Genomic DNA, 16019 nt, shown 5'->3' on the forward strand with positions numbered 1-16019 from the left:
TCCTAGCTCTGCAGACATCCAGGGAGGGGCTATTGGAGGGCTCCTCAAGGCTATTCAACGCTATAGGCTTTCAGCAGGGTGGGCGAAAGGAGAAAGAGAGAGGAAAAATGAACAATTTAAAAAATTGTATTTAAATATCCCCATCCCTTCACCCCTCTGGTGCCAAGGGGTAATGATTTTGAGACACAATAAATTGTTGTCAATGGGAACTGAACCAACTCCTCTCTGTCCTCGCTGCAGCACTGCCTCCCCTAGTACTGGGTGGATGCCAGTCTGAAATGCGCCATGGTTGCATTTCCTGAACGCAGCCCAGGTCCCGCTGTGGCTGACGGCCTTCATGTGGGGTCCGGGAGAGAATTTCGTTCCCAACACACAGGCTAGGGCCCAAAAGCTACTGCTCCTCCTGCAGATACCTGTCTGACAGTCCAGCCGGGATAGAGCCAGGGCAGCACCTCACGTAGGCCGTCATGCCCACGGCTGACCTGCTCCTCTTGTTGCAGATGGCATGTTGATGACCACCCAGCGGGTGGAGAGCAGTGGCACCCTCACCAAGCAGGTCACCAAAGAGTTCGTCAGTAGGACCATGATGTCCAGCGGAACACTCACCAAACAGATGGAGACACAGTTCTTCGAAGACTGAGCTGGGGAGAGGCTGCCAAAGGGGTGTGCGTGTTCAGACTGCAGAGCTTTTCAGGCAGGCTCATGCTATGGTCAGCTTCCAGGCTCTGGGCCGCCGTGCCCACCTAATCTCACCTGGGCATAGAACTGCAGTGGCACTTGACACGCTGGTCATTCCTTTGAAGCCCACCGCCGTGGAGGCGGCACGTCAGCAGATGGGATGGCAAGTGTGTGATTGGCATTTGGAGCGCTCCGTTTCCGGGCTGGCCGGCCTAGCATCTCCACTGAGTGGTCTGTCGCAGAGGCTTCTCAGTGCAGGGTCATTGGCCAGCCGTTTCTGGAGTCCCGTGTAGTATAATCCTTACCAGCTGACTTTGTGTGTATGTGCTGCCTACCCACTCTCACATGGCTGGCCTCCTGCTGGGAGTCTGCACTGGGCTTTGGTTTGTATTTAAATATCCAGCTCCGCCTCTGTCTTGTGTGCTACCTGTCATGCATGGTCACTTTTATTTTTCCAACCTGCTGGCTCAGCCCTGCTTTTCCCCCCTGTTCATTTCACCAGTGGGAGGCAACTCCATTGTGCTCTGCAAATGTGCACAGTTCTATTGTTTATGAGCCTGTGTTGCAATGTAGATGGTCAGGGTAATCGCTGCATGCCTACCGCACCTGTTTGTGTAAAGCCCCCTGCTGCTAATGTGTGGTACTGCAGTAACAAATTATAGCCTTAATTTGCATAGCATTACCCACAATGCTCTATGATGCAATTTTGCTGAACTCTTGTACAGTTTTCCTCATATATATAAATATATTTTATTATTTTATAAAGAAACCTAGGTAAATGAGAGCTACAATGAGCATTAAAGACACACAGCTTTTGGGAAACATTTGTAATAGCAGAGACTGGTTAAGGAGCCTGATCCAAAGCCAATGGGAAAACGCCCAGTGACTTCAATGGGCTTTAGATCAGTACCTAAATCCTCCACTGTTGATTTCTGCAGTACAGCAACCCAACCTCCTACAGCATCCTGGATCGAGGAGCTTGTGTACTGCAAAGCATACAACAGTCCAGTCTTACTGTAGCTACAGCGTACTCTTGGGCGAAGGCCAAGTAAAGCCTGGAGGACTACAAGGGAAGAATCAGAATTGCTAGTTCAGTGGCGTAGGATCGGAAGAAATGTACTATAAATGGGTAATATTTTTGTTTTGTTGAAAGACCAACTTGGTTATAAACCTAAGACCCCAAATCCTTATTGGTGTCACTTTCCCCACAGTGGAGCTTTAGTGCAGCTTAGGCAGATAACATTGCGTGACTTGTAAAGGCCTTTGATCCCCTGCCCCAAATACTCCCTGTAGTGTATTACATTCCACTGTCACCCAGTAACTACAAGGTGACAGCAGAGAGAGAAGTGGGGGCGGGACAGTCGCTCTCCTTTAGAGTGGATGAACTGTTAGCCTCAGCCACGTCGTTCTTTCCCCAGCATCAGCCATTCTCAGACCACATTGGGGCCAAGAACTGTGCTGGAACCCTGCCGTGCATGGCTACCGCTTGGTGGCAAGGCTGTGGCTGCGTGAACCAAGTCGCTCCCACGGTCCTGCTACCCAAGGCTGAGAGTAGTAGGGGCTGTCGTGCATCTGACCGTTGTCCAGTGATCCTTTACTAGAGTTATTGCCGTGTGTCTAGCTTCTGGGTCGATGAGGCATCCTAGCATCTTGCCATGCCCTTTGCTGCGTTCCCTCCCTGCTACTTCCCAACCCGGTGGTGCTGGAATCTCTGTATGTTCACTTTCCCTAGGGCATTCATGGCAATGTGGTGGGGGGAGGAGCTTTGCCTTTCTGTCCCACACGCCTCTGCAAACACTGCACTAAGTTATGCCAGCGGGGTGACTCGTTCGTATGTTTCGCTTCCCAACCCTCTCCCCGAGGGGGTGTCTTTGAGGCGAGCGTTTCTGATCATAATGTACAGTACTAACCGCAGGTTCCGTAGCCCAGTTCCGTAGCCACACGTCCAACCCAGCTGTGCCGATGTTTAATATGGCTATTAACCTAAAGACTTAAGGGAAGATTTGCAAAGGCCCAAAGGGCAGTTAAGTACCCAACTCCCATAGGAAGTCGGTGGGAATTGGGCAGCTCCTATTTATGCCTTTGAAAATCTCCCCGTAAGCCCCTCCAGGCCGTTGAACAGCGTTAGCTGGCTGAACAAGAGCTGAGGCAGCATGGGCCAAAAGCTAGAGCTGTGGATTGGGAGGCAAAACCCCTAGGGGGTTCTAGCCCTGGCTGTACCACTGACTCCTTCCCTGAGCTTGGGCAAGACACTTAACACCCTGGTGCCATGTGGCACATCTGTCAGATGGGGATGGCAGGACCCACCTTTGAAATCTACCAATGAGAAATGCTCTTGAATTGCCTCTTGTTTGACATTTGGCTCTGAAGGGGTCTGAGCGTGGACTGGTTCAACTTCACCCTCAGCCGACTAGCAGGGGAGCTGCTCATGAGCATTTGGAAACTGTTCCTAGTGAGAACGGCAGCTCCCACCTTTCATGGGTAAGGCCAGTTTTCAAAGGCCGCGGAACAAAAACAATAGCTGCCCTTATTCCCTGGAGGTGTCGTTGGTTTTATTGAAGCGGACTATGGAACTTCTCAGCCATTCCTTGAGAACCAGAGAGAGCTCCCAGGACAGACCATTTCAAGGGCTCAATCTTGCACCTGGCTTCAATGGGAATTTTGCCACTGATTTCCCTGTGAGCCAGACCCCTCTGTCTGTCTGTGTGTGTGTGTGTGTGTGAGATTAATATACACACGTTCTCCCCATTGTGCATGACCATCCTGTCCTAAACCTAGGTGGGAACTGGGGCTAGTTTAGTTTTTGATCTAAATACAAGAAGCCTGGTCTGTTACAAATTAAACCAAATGTGGTTTTACACAGCCCATTAGAAATATTTAGTTACTGAATGAATGTCCAGTTGGCCTTATATTTCAGTTCCTGGCTTCCAGGGCTCTCGGCGACTAGTTTTTTCCTAGACATGGACGTATTTTCAGCTAAAGTGGCACTTCACCAAAGCTACACCACGTTGACTGTAGCCTCCCGTCGCTGTGCATCACAGTACCTTGTACTGTAGTTATAACACACTGATTCGCTGCCACAGGAGAGTTCATACAATAATTGTAACCAAAGAGTTAATTAAATTATCTGGGGCAGAATGCACCCTGGTGGCTGATCCCAATTCTAACAACCTGCCCTTTTAAAAAGGTTTGTATAGAAGAGCCACAATAGAACATAACGACTTTTTTGTAGCTTTCATGAGATAAGTACAATTGTTGGCACATGAATACTTCCGGTGTGTACCAAGGAAGAATCTGTCCACAGGTGTTCTGGACCACATGGCTTTATATTGCACTTAATAAACAATTTTCTCTATAGTCTGGCTGCCCCATTCATTGCAAAAATTCAGAGGTAAAGATTGGCAGTTGTGCCAGCTGGCAAGAGATGAGTTACAGGGGCTAGGATGTACCATGCTCCCAGCATATGGGTGACTCCTTCTCTCAGGCGACTTGGCACATGGCCCTCAGTCATCCTAGTCCCTATACTTCCCTTCAGTAATTACTAAGCTTCATGCAAGGCATTACTACACTGCCACTACATGTTGCCCATACCACTGCAGTAATCTGGATCAGTCTCTGGTCTCAGTTACACTGGGGTTAACTCTGTGGACTGTAAGTCTCACACATGTTGGTGTAACTGAGATCAGAATATGGTCTCCAGTGGTTTGGACTGAGATGGTTAAGTCAAGAGGCAGAACTGTTGTGCAAAATTAGTTTTATTACTTGAGTGGCGCAGGTTTGTACATTTCCCTGTGTTCCGTTGTGAAGTTAGAAACAGAGTCATGTTTGATTTCCTCCAGGAGGAAGGGGGAAGGCAGCTGGCTCAGGACTTTTCCTCTGACGCCGTTGAGGACCCGGAGGTCAGAGCCCTATGCAGAAAGGGAAGTCGCTCCTTACAGAGGCTGTGCCTTTGCCCCATCTGAAGGCGTGGTGAAATAGAAGGTAGCTGTGCCATTGTACTTCTCCTAGGAGACAAAAGGAGAAGCAAACACTGAAGGGTCCAACAGAGTCTGCATGCTAATGCAATGGGCCCTGCGATCAGAATGCATTCAGGGAAGCTACTGCCAGACTGAGCATTATTGGCCCCCAACCACAACTCATTTCATATACACTTCGGTACGGCCATCTGATGGGACTAGTAAGATGGTCACATTGAGACTAGTGCCCTAGCGAGCCAAAGGTCCTATAGCCTCATTACCAATCCAAGTCCTCCAAGCAATGTCTCCAGCTATGTGTCACTTTGCTTAGTCACTCTCCGGGGATATTCTCTGGAGACACTCGTCTGTCTCACTATCCCAGCCTGATCAAGCCACCTTCCATGCGCCTGATCCTCCTCTGCCTCGACCTTGCCTGGTCAGAATTCTCCACTCACGCTGGTGGAGCCGGGCTCTGTGCTGCAAATCCTGAGGCCAGGCTGAAGGCCAGAGCTATGGCGTTAGAAGGGCTACGTACCTTGATGTGCTGCAGAGCTTCCTCTGCTGCTCCAGCCTCCAGCAGCGTGACAGTGCAGCCTCCGAAGCCTCCGCCCGTCATCCTGCTGCCATAAACCCCACTGACTTCCAGCGCTGCAGCTACCAACTCATCCAGCTCAGGACAGCTGACCTCATAATCATCCCTGGGAAACACAAACCCGAGTCTGGGCAGCCTGCCAGTGCCGCATCCCTGTACACACATTCCTAACACACCCAGCCCTATAGCACCTGGCTGCAGCGGGAGATGGAAGAGTCGTTTGATTCCTCCTGAGGTCGAATTTCAGGGCCAGTCCTAGAAACACATGCATTTGCTAGCCAAAATGGAGAGGGCAAAGCCTCTCAAACTGCAGGCCCAGCTGCTAGGGTTAGCCTGGCACATTCCCTTCAGTGGTAGGGGTATTGGGTACAGGACTGGCTCCAGGGTTTTTGCCGCCCCAAGCAGCAGGAAAAAAAAGCCGAGATAGCAATTGCGATTGGCGGCACTCCAGCGGCAGCTCCACCGCGCCGCTTTCTTCTTTGGCAGGAATTAGGCGGCAGGTGCTTCCCACCGAGAGGGACCCGCCGCCGAACAGCCCGACGTGCCGCCCCTTCCCCTTGACCGCCCCAAGCACCTGCTTGCTGGGCTGGTGCCTGGAGCCGGCCCTGATTGGGTAACTGGCCATGGGCATGCTTGAGGAGCAGGGGCAGAGGCCTCCTTCTGAATCCTCTGGTACAGACCAACGCCGAGGCTGTAGAACAGGATCTTCTCTGCAATTATTCCTAAAGTCCGTCACTTATTGCAGGTTGTTCCCCTCCGGAACGCTGAGCGGTGGGAGAGACTAGGTAAGACGCTGCACGGGAAATCTCGTGGTTGAAGCTGTCCACCTTGCTATCCTTGTGTCCCATCCTTGGGCCCTGAGAGCTATTGCTACCCTACCCCCAGCTGGAGTGTCCCTACCCAGCGGGGCTGGCGATGCCCGTACCGGAGGGAGTTGTGACTCTCCACCATCAGCCTCCCAAACGTCCTGTAGTCCTTGGCCTGCAGCGCCTGCGCCGCCCGGGAGGTGCGCTCTATTTCTCCGATGACGTGCCTCGCGCGCCGGTACACCTCCTCACTCAGCAGGGCCCGGGCAGCTGGAGACGCACAAGGCTGGACTGAAACGCGACCCATGGCCTAGAGCCTCCAAACAGCACCAACTGGAATGGAGCCCCATGCCGCCCAGCACCTTTTGAGTTCACTTCTCTATTTGCCCCCCGCAGAGTCACCAAGCTCACTCCACATACAGTCCCTGCCCCTCTTCCTCCCCCCCACCCCCCCAAAGTCACCAAGCCCACTCCCCAGTCCCTGCCCCCTCCCACCGCCTCCCCCCCCCCCATCGCCAAGCTCGCTGCCCACTGTCCCTCCCACCACCTTCCTCCCCCCCAGTGGCCAAGCTCTCTCCCCACACCGTCCCTGCCCCTCTCCCACCGCCTCCCCCCGCCCCCCCATCGCCAAGCTCGGTCCCCACACCATCCCTGCCCCCTCCCACCACCCCCTGTCACCAAGCTCACTCCCCACACTGTCTCTGCCCCCACCACCCCAAAGTCACCAAGCTCTCTCCCCACGCCGTCCCTGCCCCTCCCCGCACCACCATGGTCGCCAAGCTCGCTCCCCACGCCGTCCCTGCCCCTCTCCCACCACCTCTCCCCTCCCCATGGTAGTCAAGCTTGCTCCCCAACCTGCCCCTCTCCCACCACCTCCTCCCCCCATCCCCAGTCGCCAAGCTCGCTCCCCACACTGTCTCACAAGATTTTAGGCTGCAGCAGACTGTTCTGGTGACCCAAGGAAGACGTTCCACTCACCCTCCAAGTCGGCCATACAGGCCTCCCTCAGACTGGCCTTGCCCAGAGCCTTCGCTGCCTCCTCGCACTGGCGCCGGCGCGTAGGGTACTCGCTGCCCGTCAGCGCGTGCCGCACGTTGGAGTTGGTGATGAGAACCACTAAGCTGGGGTCGGTCAAAGGCAAGAGGAAAGTCTCCAGCGACCTGGAACAGAGGTCACAGCAGGGTCACAGGGGTGGGACTTCCTGTTTCCACCCAAGCCCCTGACGAGCGGGAGCTGCGTCGGAGCAGCCACCTTGGCGCGCCTCAGGAGCCTGCGTTACAGCGAGGCCATGGACATCACTCTCAGGCTCAGAGCCACCTAGGAACGAAGCCAGTGTTAGAGCTGCTCTCCACCCACACAGCTGGGAGGCTGGCATTCTAAAGGGGCAGAGTTAAGGTGGTTTGGGCACTTTGATGCTGCATTTTCATCATCTCACCAATTGTATTGCAGTATCAGCCACAGGCCCAAGTCAGGGCTCTATTTTACTAGGGCCTGCATGCGCCGATAAAGCTAGTCCTCCCCCCACAGAGTTTACCCTCTACATAAGCTACCACAGGTGTTTGGGGGCTCTTCAGTTTAACCTTAAGCTCTCTGGGGCTGTCATTTATTCGGTGTTTGTACAGCACCTAGCACCTGGCCAGCAGGCACTACTGCAATGGAAATGTTCAACAGTGACTCTGGAGTTCCTGGCCCTCCAAGGATGGGTTTTACTGGCCATGATCCTGTAAGGATTTTTACCATGAAGTTACAGACCTGATTTCTGTCAGGGTTTTACTGCTCAAGTCATTCCATTCCCATAATAATAACCCTGTGGAAGGCTATCCGGCAGCCACAGCCATGGAGCCATCTTGTGGCCCTATCCCAAGATCTCCGTGGCTTGTGTCTGAATGGCTCGGTCCCTAAAGCTGGGGGGCGCTGGATAGTGGGGACTGTGACCCTTTGTCACTGGCTGAAGGTCACGGGATGCTACAAGTTCCAGTGGGGAGCAGCTCACCTTGCTGTCCAAATTCCCAGGCTAGGCTTGCCCTTGCCCAGCCAGCTAGACACTAGACATAAGAGTTACACGGCGCAGCTCGGGACAAGGCAGCAATTCTGCTCTGTGGGAGGCAGTGTGGTCTAGTGGGCAGAATACAGGACTGAGAATCAGCAGACCTGGGCTGTAATCCCAGCCCTGCTGGTCTGCTCAAGGTCACACAGCGTGACCAAGGACAAATTCTCATTTAGGCTGAGGACCCTTTATGCCACTCCGGGTATAAATGTAATTCACTTCCACAGCCCTTCACACTGCCAGAGTGGTACAAAGGGGCCTTAACGTAACTGGGTGTCTGGCCCTACACCTCTCCAAGCCTCTGTTATGAGGCTTCGTGGGCAGATGATGAGGAAGCGCTTTGAGATCCTCGGAGGGAAGGTGCTGTAGAAGTGGAGAGTATCATCATTAGATGGTACAATAAGCTATGAGTCCGTATCCTGACCTGCAGTCTATCAGCAATGCATGGCCCTCTTTGCCCATCACAGATATGAACTGGTCCATGATCCCACAGGGCATACCAGCAAAGGTGTGCTCAGCCTTCTGGCATGCCAGAGCCTTGGCTACTAAGTCCCCATCATCTGTGCCAAATGAGAGAGAGCTAGATTAGCATGGTGCCTGCTTCATTTCCCACCTTGCCCAAGAGACCCAGGGGCGGGATGGGGTGGGGGGGGGGGGAACTAAAGCTCATTTTCACTTTCTTTCATTACAGAGCCAGCACTGCAGCTGCCTGTTTAAAAAGGGCTGGAGTTATAGCTAGAGATCACTCCCAACTAAAACCCTGGCTGCTTTAGGCAGTTCGGACTCCAAATCCAAATTCTGTGGCTTGAACCCATCTCTGCTAATAACGTTTGCAGCGATGCAAGCAGAGGGGGAATTGCAGCCTGGGTGAAACTCACCCCCCTGCAGAGAGCCCGCACAAGGCCCCAGAACAGAGCTTAAGGGCGGTATAAACCTTGTATGTAGCATATTCTGTGCTTAATTCTGTTGCTGATCATGTACCAGCTGGGATCACAAGGAATCTTCCCCACCCATGTGCAATACTGCACAATCTAGGCACACCCTTCCCCAGGGTGAGGGGCACATTTGTCTTCTTCTCAGGCATCACATGTGCTGGCTACTATCACAGACAGGGTACCAGGCTGCACGGACCAATCCAGTCACCATATGTTGGATGCCACGTTCTTCAGCCAGAATTTGATTTGATACACTTGCGGGGAAGGGTGGAAGTGCTGTTATTTTCTCACACTTGCTCCCAAAGGAGCATTCCCCACCCACCCATCCTGGCCAACCCAAAGAACTTCCTGGTTGATTCTCAACAGAGAGAGAGAGAGAGTTCCTATTAGTCGTGTGCAGAGTTAGCCAGGGATCTGGAGGGGCCCTGCTGGAAGGGATGGGCTCCACCTCTGAGAAGGGGGAGCAGCTCAGTGGCTGTGATGCAGCTCTCAGTGGTGGTGAAGTGGAGAACTGGAATCACAGCATCTCCTATAGTGTCTCTTGGCCAGCGCCTGGATTGGGCACAGAGGATCCCAGAAGAGAGGTTCTCTCCTGCACCAGGCTTGTGGAGCTGATGAACCGGCTGCTGTGTTACCTGGGCAGAGCTGCTGCAGAAAGGTATACGTAGCCACTTCAAGCGAGGCTGAACTAGACAGGCCACCACCCAGTGGGACGTTACTGGCTATCACTGCGTTGAAGCCCGGGAGAGGACCGGCTGTAATGGAGACAAAAAACAAAGGGGAGAAGGAGAATGAGCCCATCCAGAGACAAGACAGAAAATGAAGTGGACTTGGACTGGTGACACCCCTGGGAGTACAACACCCCATGGGAGGCAGCTGCCGTTGGAGAGAGGCTGGGGGAACTATGTCCAGTTTAGAAAGGCCAGTAGCCGTCAGGCTGTGTCCGACTGGATAGAGGGCAGGTGAAGGCCGTCTGCAAGGAGCTGAGAACTACAGCCGTAATGAGCTGGTTAAGGCCCGTCTAACTCTTCCGCTCTCGCTCCCAAGAGGTAATCCAGACAACCAAGCTGTATCCTCATACCACGCTTGGCCCACTGCTGTTTGGTCTCTCTATAGTTGCAGCCCAGTGCTGGGGCAGCAGCTTCAGGGAGAGGGAAGGGCAGTGGAGGAAGATATCCCTTACTCACCGCCAGTTCCGCCATGGAGCAGTCACTTCTGGGAGCAGGAAGGCAGGCTGCCTGGTAGAGGCAGAGAGTGCCTGAAACCCAGGTGCCATCTATCTTGTAGTCGCAGACAAGACACGAATGGAACAGCAGCTGCAGGGATCAGCTGGGTTTCACTAATGTTCAGCTGTCTCAGTCCCACTGTAACACCCACCCTCCCGACCAGAGCACGCTGCATCTTGAGAGCCTGCAGAAACATTGCTGACCCAAGCAGCTCTCCCGCTGCCCAGGTGCGTTTGGACCTTACCCCGGTAATGCTGGATCACGCCCTTCACATAGTTGGCCCAGTGAGGTTCCCCAGGCCTCAGGGTGTTTCTTTCTGTCGGAGCTAGAAACTGCACCCTTTTGGGCTCCTCTGCCTCCTCCGCGGTTGTAATGATGGATATCGTTCCATCCCGCCTTGGGCTCCCAACCATCACGGTGCCCAGCTGCAGGGCCTGCAGAGAGAGACGTTGGCTGAACCCCACTCAGTGCAAAAGGAAATGAGGGAAACCTGCAACACGTCCTGCTTCCGGAAAACCAGTGCAACTGACAGTGCAGAGATATCTGGCATTAAGGCTGGGATCCTGCTCCCACTGGGAAATTGGTCACAGGGAGCAGGCTGGAGCCCCAAGGAGCAGGAATTTCCCACTCTCTATGAACCAGTTGCTACTTTGTGCCTCTTATCACAAGGATGGCGATGGCTTGGCTGCCATGTCCTGCAACTAAGATACCCAAACAACCTTAACGCTGCCCCCAGAGAGACACCAGCCTTCCTATACACAGTGGCAGAATTATACACGTGTGCAGAGATGATGCTTTTAGGATTGCCTCCCGGTCAGGATTTTATTCCCTGGGCCAGTTTGTTCACATGAAAAGCAGCCTTGAAAAAGTTTGAAAAAAACACTGATTTCCCCATCCTAGAGCAGGAGACCCAAAGGCATTCCTGTTCTGTGCTAGCTCTTTGGTGGCCTGTAGGAAACCAGTATAATGGCTTCCGCCTAGCTGCTAGTGGACAGGTCATCGCATCACAAATGCCATCCTCACAGCCCAGGCTCTATGGAAAGTGAGGGCATCACACTAGCTTTTTCTCCTAGGGTTTCCAAATGTTACCACTGCCAAACAAAGTCCTAGTCAGAGATCAAGTTATTGGAGTCAGGATTTGCCCCAGGCAGTCAGAAGGGGCAGAAAACTCTGTCTGCATCAACACGTGTTTGCAAATTAAAAGTTAGAGAGGCAGAAACTATAGAGTGAGTAAAGAAAAGGAGGAGAATGAAGCAGTTTAATTGCCCAGTGGTTGCTTCAAGACATACTTTGGGAATAGGGGAAGGGCAGTACAACCCATCTGTAATCTCATTTACCCAGGACCATGTTACCTGTCATGCTCAGCGGCAAGGCTGCAGCTCTGAAGGAGATGGAGTTGTAATTACAGGCCAGGCCCACGATCGTCAAAAGACAGGCTCCCAAATCCATATTTAAGCACCTAAATAAGTGGCACGATTTTCAAAAGCCCTGCTGAGTGCAGGAAGTCGAAGGGCACTCAGCACCTTTGGAAATTAGGCCATTTATTTAGATGCCAGAAAAAAGGATTGAGGAGCCATCCATGGTTGGAAATCTTGGCCTAAAGCTGTTTTTCCTAGCGCTGTGCCCACACGGTGGTGCTCTAAGTCCGCTGTCTGACACTTGTTGGTTTCCTGGAATGGCAGGAAGATGAGAATGGTTCCTACCTTCTCCGTTACCCTGTGACCTAGAATTCTCATTTGGGGAAGTTAATCCAAGCCCAGGCCAAGAGGCTGCTAAAATGTGCTTCCCAACACACCCAATACTGCATGTCTGGCAGTATTGCCACTGGATAGCCACAGCTAGGCCAAAAACCATTACACGGTGATGGGGGAAATCTTAACAGTTTACTAAACTGGGGGACTTATTGTCCTGAGGCCTGATTTTTATCCAGAAGAACGGCTGTACTGGGTCAGGCCAAAGGGCTATCTAGCCCAGTATCCTGTCTTCTGACAGTAGGGTGACCAGATGTCCCAATTTTATAGGGACAGTCCTGATATTTGGGGCTTTGTCTTATATAGGCACTTATTACCCCACACCCCCGTCCCGATTTTTCACATTTGCCGTCTGGTCACCCCATCCGACAGTGGCCAATACAAGGTGCCCCAGAGGGAATGAACAGAACAGGTAATCATCAAGTGATCCATCCCCTGTCATCTTTTCCCAGCTTCTGGCAAACAGAGGCTAGGGCCACTATCCCTGCCCATCCTGGCTAATAGCCATTGATGGACCTATCCTCCATGAACTTATCTAGTTCTTTTTTGAACCCCGTTATAATCTTGGCCTTCACAACATCCTCTGGCAAGGAGTTCTACAGGTTGACTGTGCACTATGTGATTAAAATACTTCCTTTTGTTTGTTTTAAACCTGCTGTCTATTAATTTCATTTGGTGACCCCCCCAGTTCTTGTGTTAGGAGTATAAATAACACTTATTTATTTTCTCCACACCAGTCATGATTTTACAGACCTCTATAATACCCCGCCCCTTAGCCATCTCTTTTCCAAGCAGAGAAGTCCCAGTCTTATTAATCGCCCCTCATATGGCAGATGCTCCAGACCCCTAATCATTTTTGTTGCCCTTTTCTGAACCTTTTCCAGTTCCAACATAATCCAATCCAACATCCCGAGCCGAGTGACTTGGTTACCGTTTGTACAGCACTGTGCTGATAGAGGCTGTAGCGGAGCGGGAAGAATTCAGTAGTGATAGTTTTGCTGGGACTGGGAGCAAGTCTGAGTGTTGTGATTCTCTCAGGAGGCGGGAGGGGGGCTCTTTATTCCACCACCGTTCTGGGGGAAGGGGCGGTTCATTTTGTGGCTCTCTCTGCAGTGACGCCCCGTGTAACAAACACGCGGGACAAGTGTTCGTCTCGCGAGCCAGGGGGCTGCAGAAACACGGAGGGAGACAGCAACGTGGAGGATTCTGCTCCCGACCCTCGCAACAATGCGGACTGGATCCCCCGCTCCTCTATGAAAGAACGGGATGGTACCGAAGTGCCTGGGTTTACTGCACCCAACTCGTGGGGGAAGGCGGGGGGGGCCGGCATGACCACAGCCCAAGTAATGCTTCGGCGGGGCCCCCCAAGTCCAGCCCCTCTGCCCTCCCCCTTACCATAGGCAGCACGAAGCCCTGGTTGTAGTCCGTGTGCTCTCCGATCAGGTTCACCCTGCCGGGGGCTGACACCGCGATCTCAGGGTCCGCCCCTGCAAAGGCCCCTCGGTACGCCACCCGGGCCTGTGCCAGCAGCGAGCCGAGATCGGCCTCCCTTCGCCCGGCCATGCTCTGCAGGGAGCTGGGGCTAGGAACGCAGTGTTGCAACGTTCCACCACGGAACGCCCAGCTGGACCAACAACTCCCGGGCCAGGTCGCGTGGGCCTCCTCCCGCTTCCTGCTTGCGCTGGAGGCTTCTTTACTGCCCCGCCCCTTAGCCTGGAGCTGGTGAATTTCTTTAGCTCGGGTCAGTCATTTCGCCTCCCACATCAGGCGAGTTAAATAGTAACCCTGTTCAGTGATTAACTCTTTGCATCTTCCACCAGAGGATCTCAAAGCGCGCCAGAAGGGCGCACCCTAAAAGCAGAAAGGACCCCCCCAGCCACACAATGGGGGAGCTGCCTATATGCTCCAGTCGCTGTAGAAAACCCCACGTCTTCCTTTGGGACGCTCTGGCTCTAAAGGAGGGGCTGCAGGAGTGGAGAACCAGGGAGCATTTGCTGGATGAAGTGTGGTTACTTTTCCTGTGCAGGGTGGGTTTCCCAGGAGATCATTGCTTTTGGTGAAGGAGTGGCCATTCCATCGGTACCTACAGCACTTCTCAGGCCCTGAGAGTACTGAAGGGACAGTTTGCACTTTTTTCTAACACCAGCTCAGCTCTACTGGTGTTAGCTCCCTTGGAAATCCTAGTGTAAAGGGGCCACTGGCTGCTGCTGTTTTTAACAGTATCCATTAGACCTGCCCTGATCATGGGTACTTGGCACAGTGTTAAAAACCCTGGTGGTAGCTGGTGACCTCTCTATAGCCTTCCCAGTGTTGCTAACAGAGGTGAGCAATGTATGGAAAACGACCTTAGTGCAGACAGGGCCTCAGATATGAGGGTAGAGTGCGGCTGTCTCAGGCAAAGGGGAGGGAAAGGAGAGGCAGAGGAGATAGCCTTTTTCTGGGGTGGTTCTCCAGATTCACATAGTTCCATATGAATGTCCCAGGAGCTCCATTGGATCCAAAAATGCCCATTTCCATCACAGCCATGTTGATTTTCTTTGAAAAACTGAAACCCCAAACATTTTTCAGTTTTCAGCAACCCCCCCCCCAAAAAAGTGGTTGTCAGTTGCAATAGATAAATACACAGAATATTAAAAAATCAATTTTCTTAGTTTGGTTTTTCAATGGAAACCAAAAAATAGAAGAAAAAATGTTTTTTTTCCCATTTTTGTTAAAAAATTTTTGCGAGTGACAAAATCATGGGGGGGGGCATCTCTGTTAGGCATACGGCCTTCCCTCTCCCTGCTGGCTCAAGCTCTTTATCCATCCATCTTTACTGCATTTATCACAGTGATGTCAGCCTCTCCACCTGCTAGAAAGATCTGCCTTTAATACGTGCAAGTTCAAATCATGGGGTTTGGGATTCATGTGTTACCATCGCACTTTTATTCCACTGGAAGGAAGCATGGCATATTAACTAACAGCCTCTGAGCAACTCTTTTAAGAAGCCAGGTCATCTTATGGATGAGGGGACTGAGGCCTGGAGAAGTTAAAAAAAAAAGGTATAAGGTTTTGGGATGCATTGCATGAAAGATGCTATATGAAATAAAACGTATTAATTATTTATGATGATTAATTGTATGTGGCATTATGAGCTTGCAGGGCTACCAGCAACATTTCCTATCTGTAGGAAGGGGGAGGGAGAACTCAGTGGTTTGAGCATTGGCCTGCTAAACCCAGGGTTGTGAGTTCAATCCTTGAGGGGGGCCACTTAGGGATCTGGGGCAAAATCAGTAGTTGGTCCTGCTAGTGAAGGCAGGGGGCTGGACTCAATGACCTTCAAGGTCCCTTCCAGTTCTAGGAGATAGGATATCTCCATTAATTTAATTTATTTTATTTAACCTGTTTCAGAGGGGTAGCTGTGTTAGTTTGTATCAGCAAAAACAATGAGGAGTACTTGTGGCACCTTAGAGACTAACATTTATTTGGGCATAAGCTTTCGTGGGCTAGAACCCATTTCTACATCTGATGAAGTGGGTTCTAGCCCACAAAAGCTTATGCCCAAATACATTTGTTAGTCTCTAAGGTGCCACAAGGACTCCTCGTTGTTTTTATCTGTAACCTGTAAGAGCAATGTGTCATTCAGGTGAGCTTTCTTTCAGTTTGCAAATGTCCAGAGAATCCTTAAGTGAGTTGCGGATCTATCTAATGTAGGGGTTGTTTTGATAATGTAGGGGTTGTTTTGATAGCACTCATCTTTGTAGTTTCTAAGCAATATTATAGCAGTAAAATTGAAGGCACAAATATTAATTTAAAACCCCTTTCATTCTCATGATGAAAGGCTTTACAATGTGTGTTTCAATGAGATACTAAAATTTCACTTACCAAGTTAGTTTTAAATCTCACTCTGTCATGCCTTAATAGCCCTGAGGCTAACGTGTTTTGCACAGTCCTCCTATTTGTCATTGCAAACACCCCTAGTTTGGCCTTGTTAATTATTATAGTATGATTGAATTGTATGGTTGTAGTGCAGACAGTAATGTGAAGAA

At 51.6% G+C, this 16019-nt stretch overlaps 2 protein-coding genes across 3 annotated transcripts in view; one reads left to right on the forward strand and one right to left on the reverse strand.

Annotated features, from left to right (window-relative positions):
- ITGB4 (integrin subunit beta 4) overlaps nt 1-4005 on the forward strand; it is a 56154-nt gene extending 52149 nt beyond the window's left edge. The window contains exon 40 of the mRNA XM_026654428.1: nt 501-4005. Within this exon, the coding sequence (XP_026510213.1) occupies nt 501-640 (140 nt within the window). The 3' untranslated portion in view covers nt 641-4005. The remainder of the gene's footprint in view (nt 1-500) is intronic.
- Nucleotides 4006-4415: 410 nt separating this feature from the next.
- On the reverse strand, nt 4416-13687 carry GALK1 (galactokinase 1). Of its 2 annotated transcripts, XM_024214152.2 has the most exons (8): nt 13387-13687; nt 10485-10674; nt 9650-9769; nt 8504-8639; nt 7011-7192; nt 6152-6302; nt 5170-5332; nt 4416-4682 (listed from the first exon to the last, which is right to left on the reverse strand). In XM_024214152.2, the coding sequence occupies exons 1-8, from the start codon at nt 13552-13554 to the stop codon at nt 4611-4613; spliced, it is 1182 nt and encodes a 393-aa protein (XP_024069920.2). In that variant the 5' UTR covers nt 13555-13687; the 3' UTR covers nt 4416-4610. The 2 variants fall into 2 exon arrangements, with proteins under 2 accessions (XP_024069920.2, XP_029768076.1); XM_029912216.1 differs by lacking the exons at nt 4416-4682; nt 5170-5332 and adding an exon at nt 5771-5990.
- Nucleotides 13688-16019: the final 2332 nt, after the last annotated feature.

The sequence above is a fragment of the Terrapene carolina genome, unplaced genomic scaffold (assembly GCF_002925995.2).
Source record: "Terrapene carolina triunguis isolate 2854851 unplaced genomic scaffold, T_m_triunguis-2.0 Scaffold192, whole genome shotgun sequence".
In the NCBI taxonomy this organism is placed as follows: domain Eukaryota; kingdom Metazoa; phylum Chordata; order Testudines; family Emydidae; genus Terrapene; species Terrapene triunguis.

What these genes read in the sequence shown, in the direction of transcription:
- GALK1 (XM_024214152.2), bottom strand. Translation starts at nt 13,554, where the DNA reads ATGGCCGGGCGAAGGGAGGCCGATCTCGGCTCGCTGCTGGCACAGGCC. An exon ending in CGTGATCCAGCATTACCGGG is followed by an intron (nt 9,770 to 10,484) that starts GTAAGGTCCAAA and finishes TCTCCATTACAG; the next exon opens with CCGGTCCTCTCCCGGGCTTC. An exon ending in GAGAGTCACAACTCCCTCCG is followed by an intron (nt 5,333 to 6,151) that starts GTACGGGCATCG and finishes TGTGTTTCCCAG; the next exon opens with GGATGATTATGAGGTCAGCT.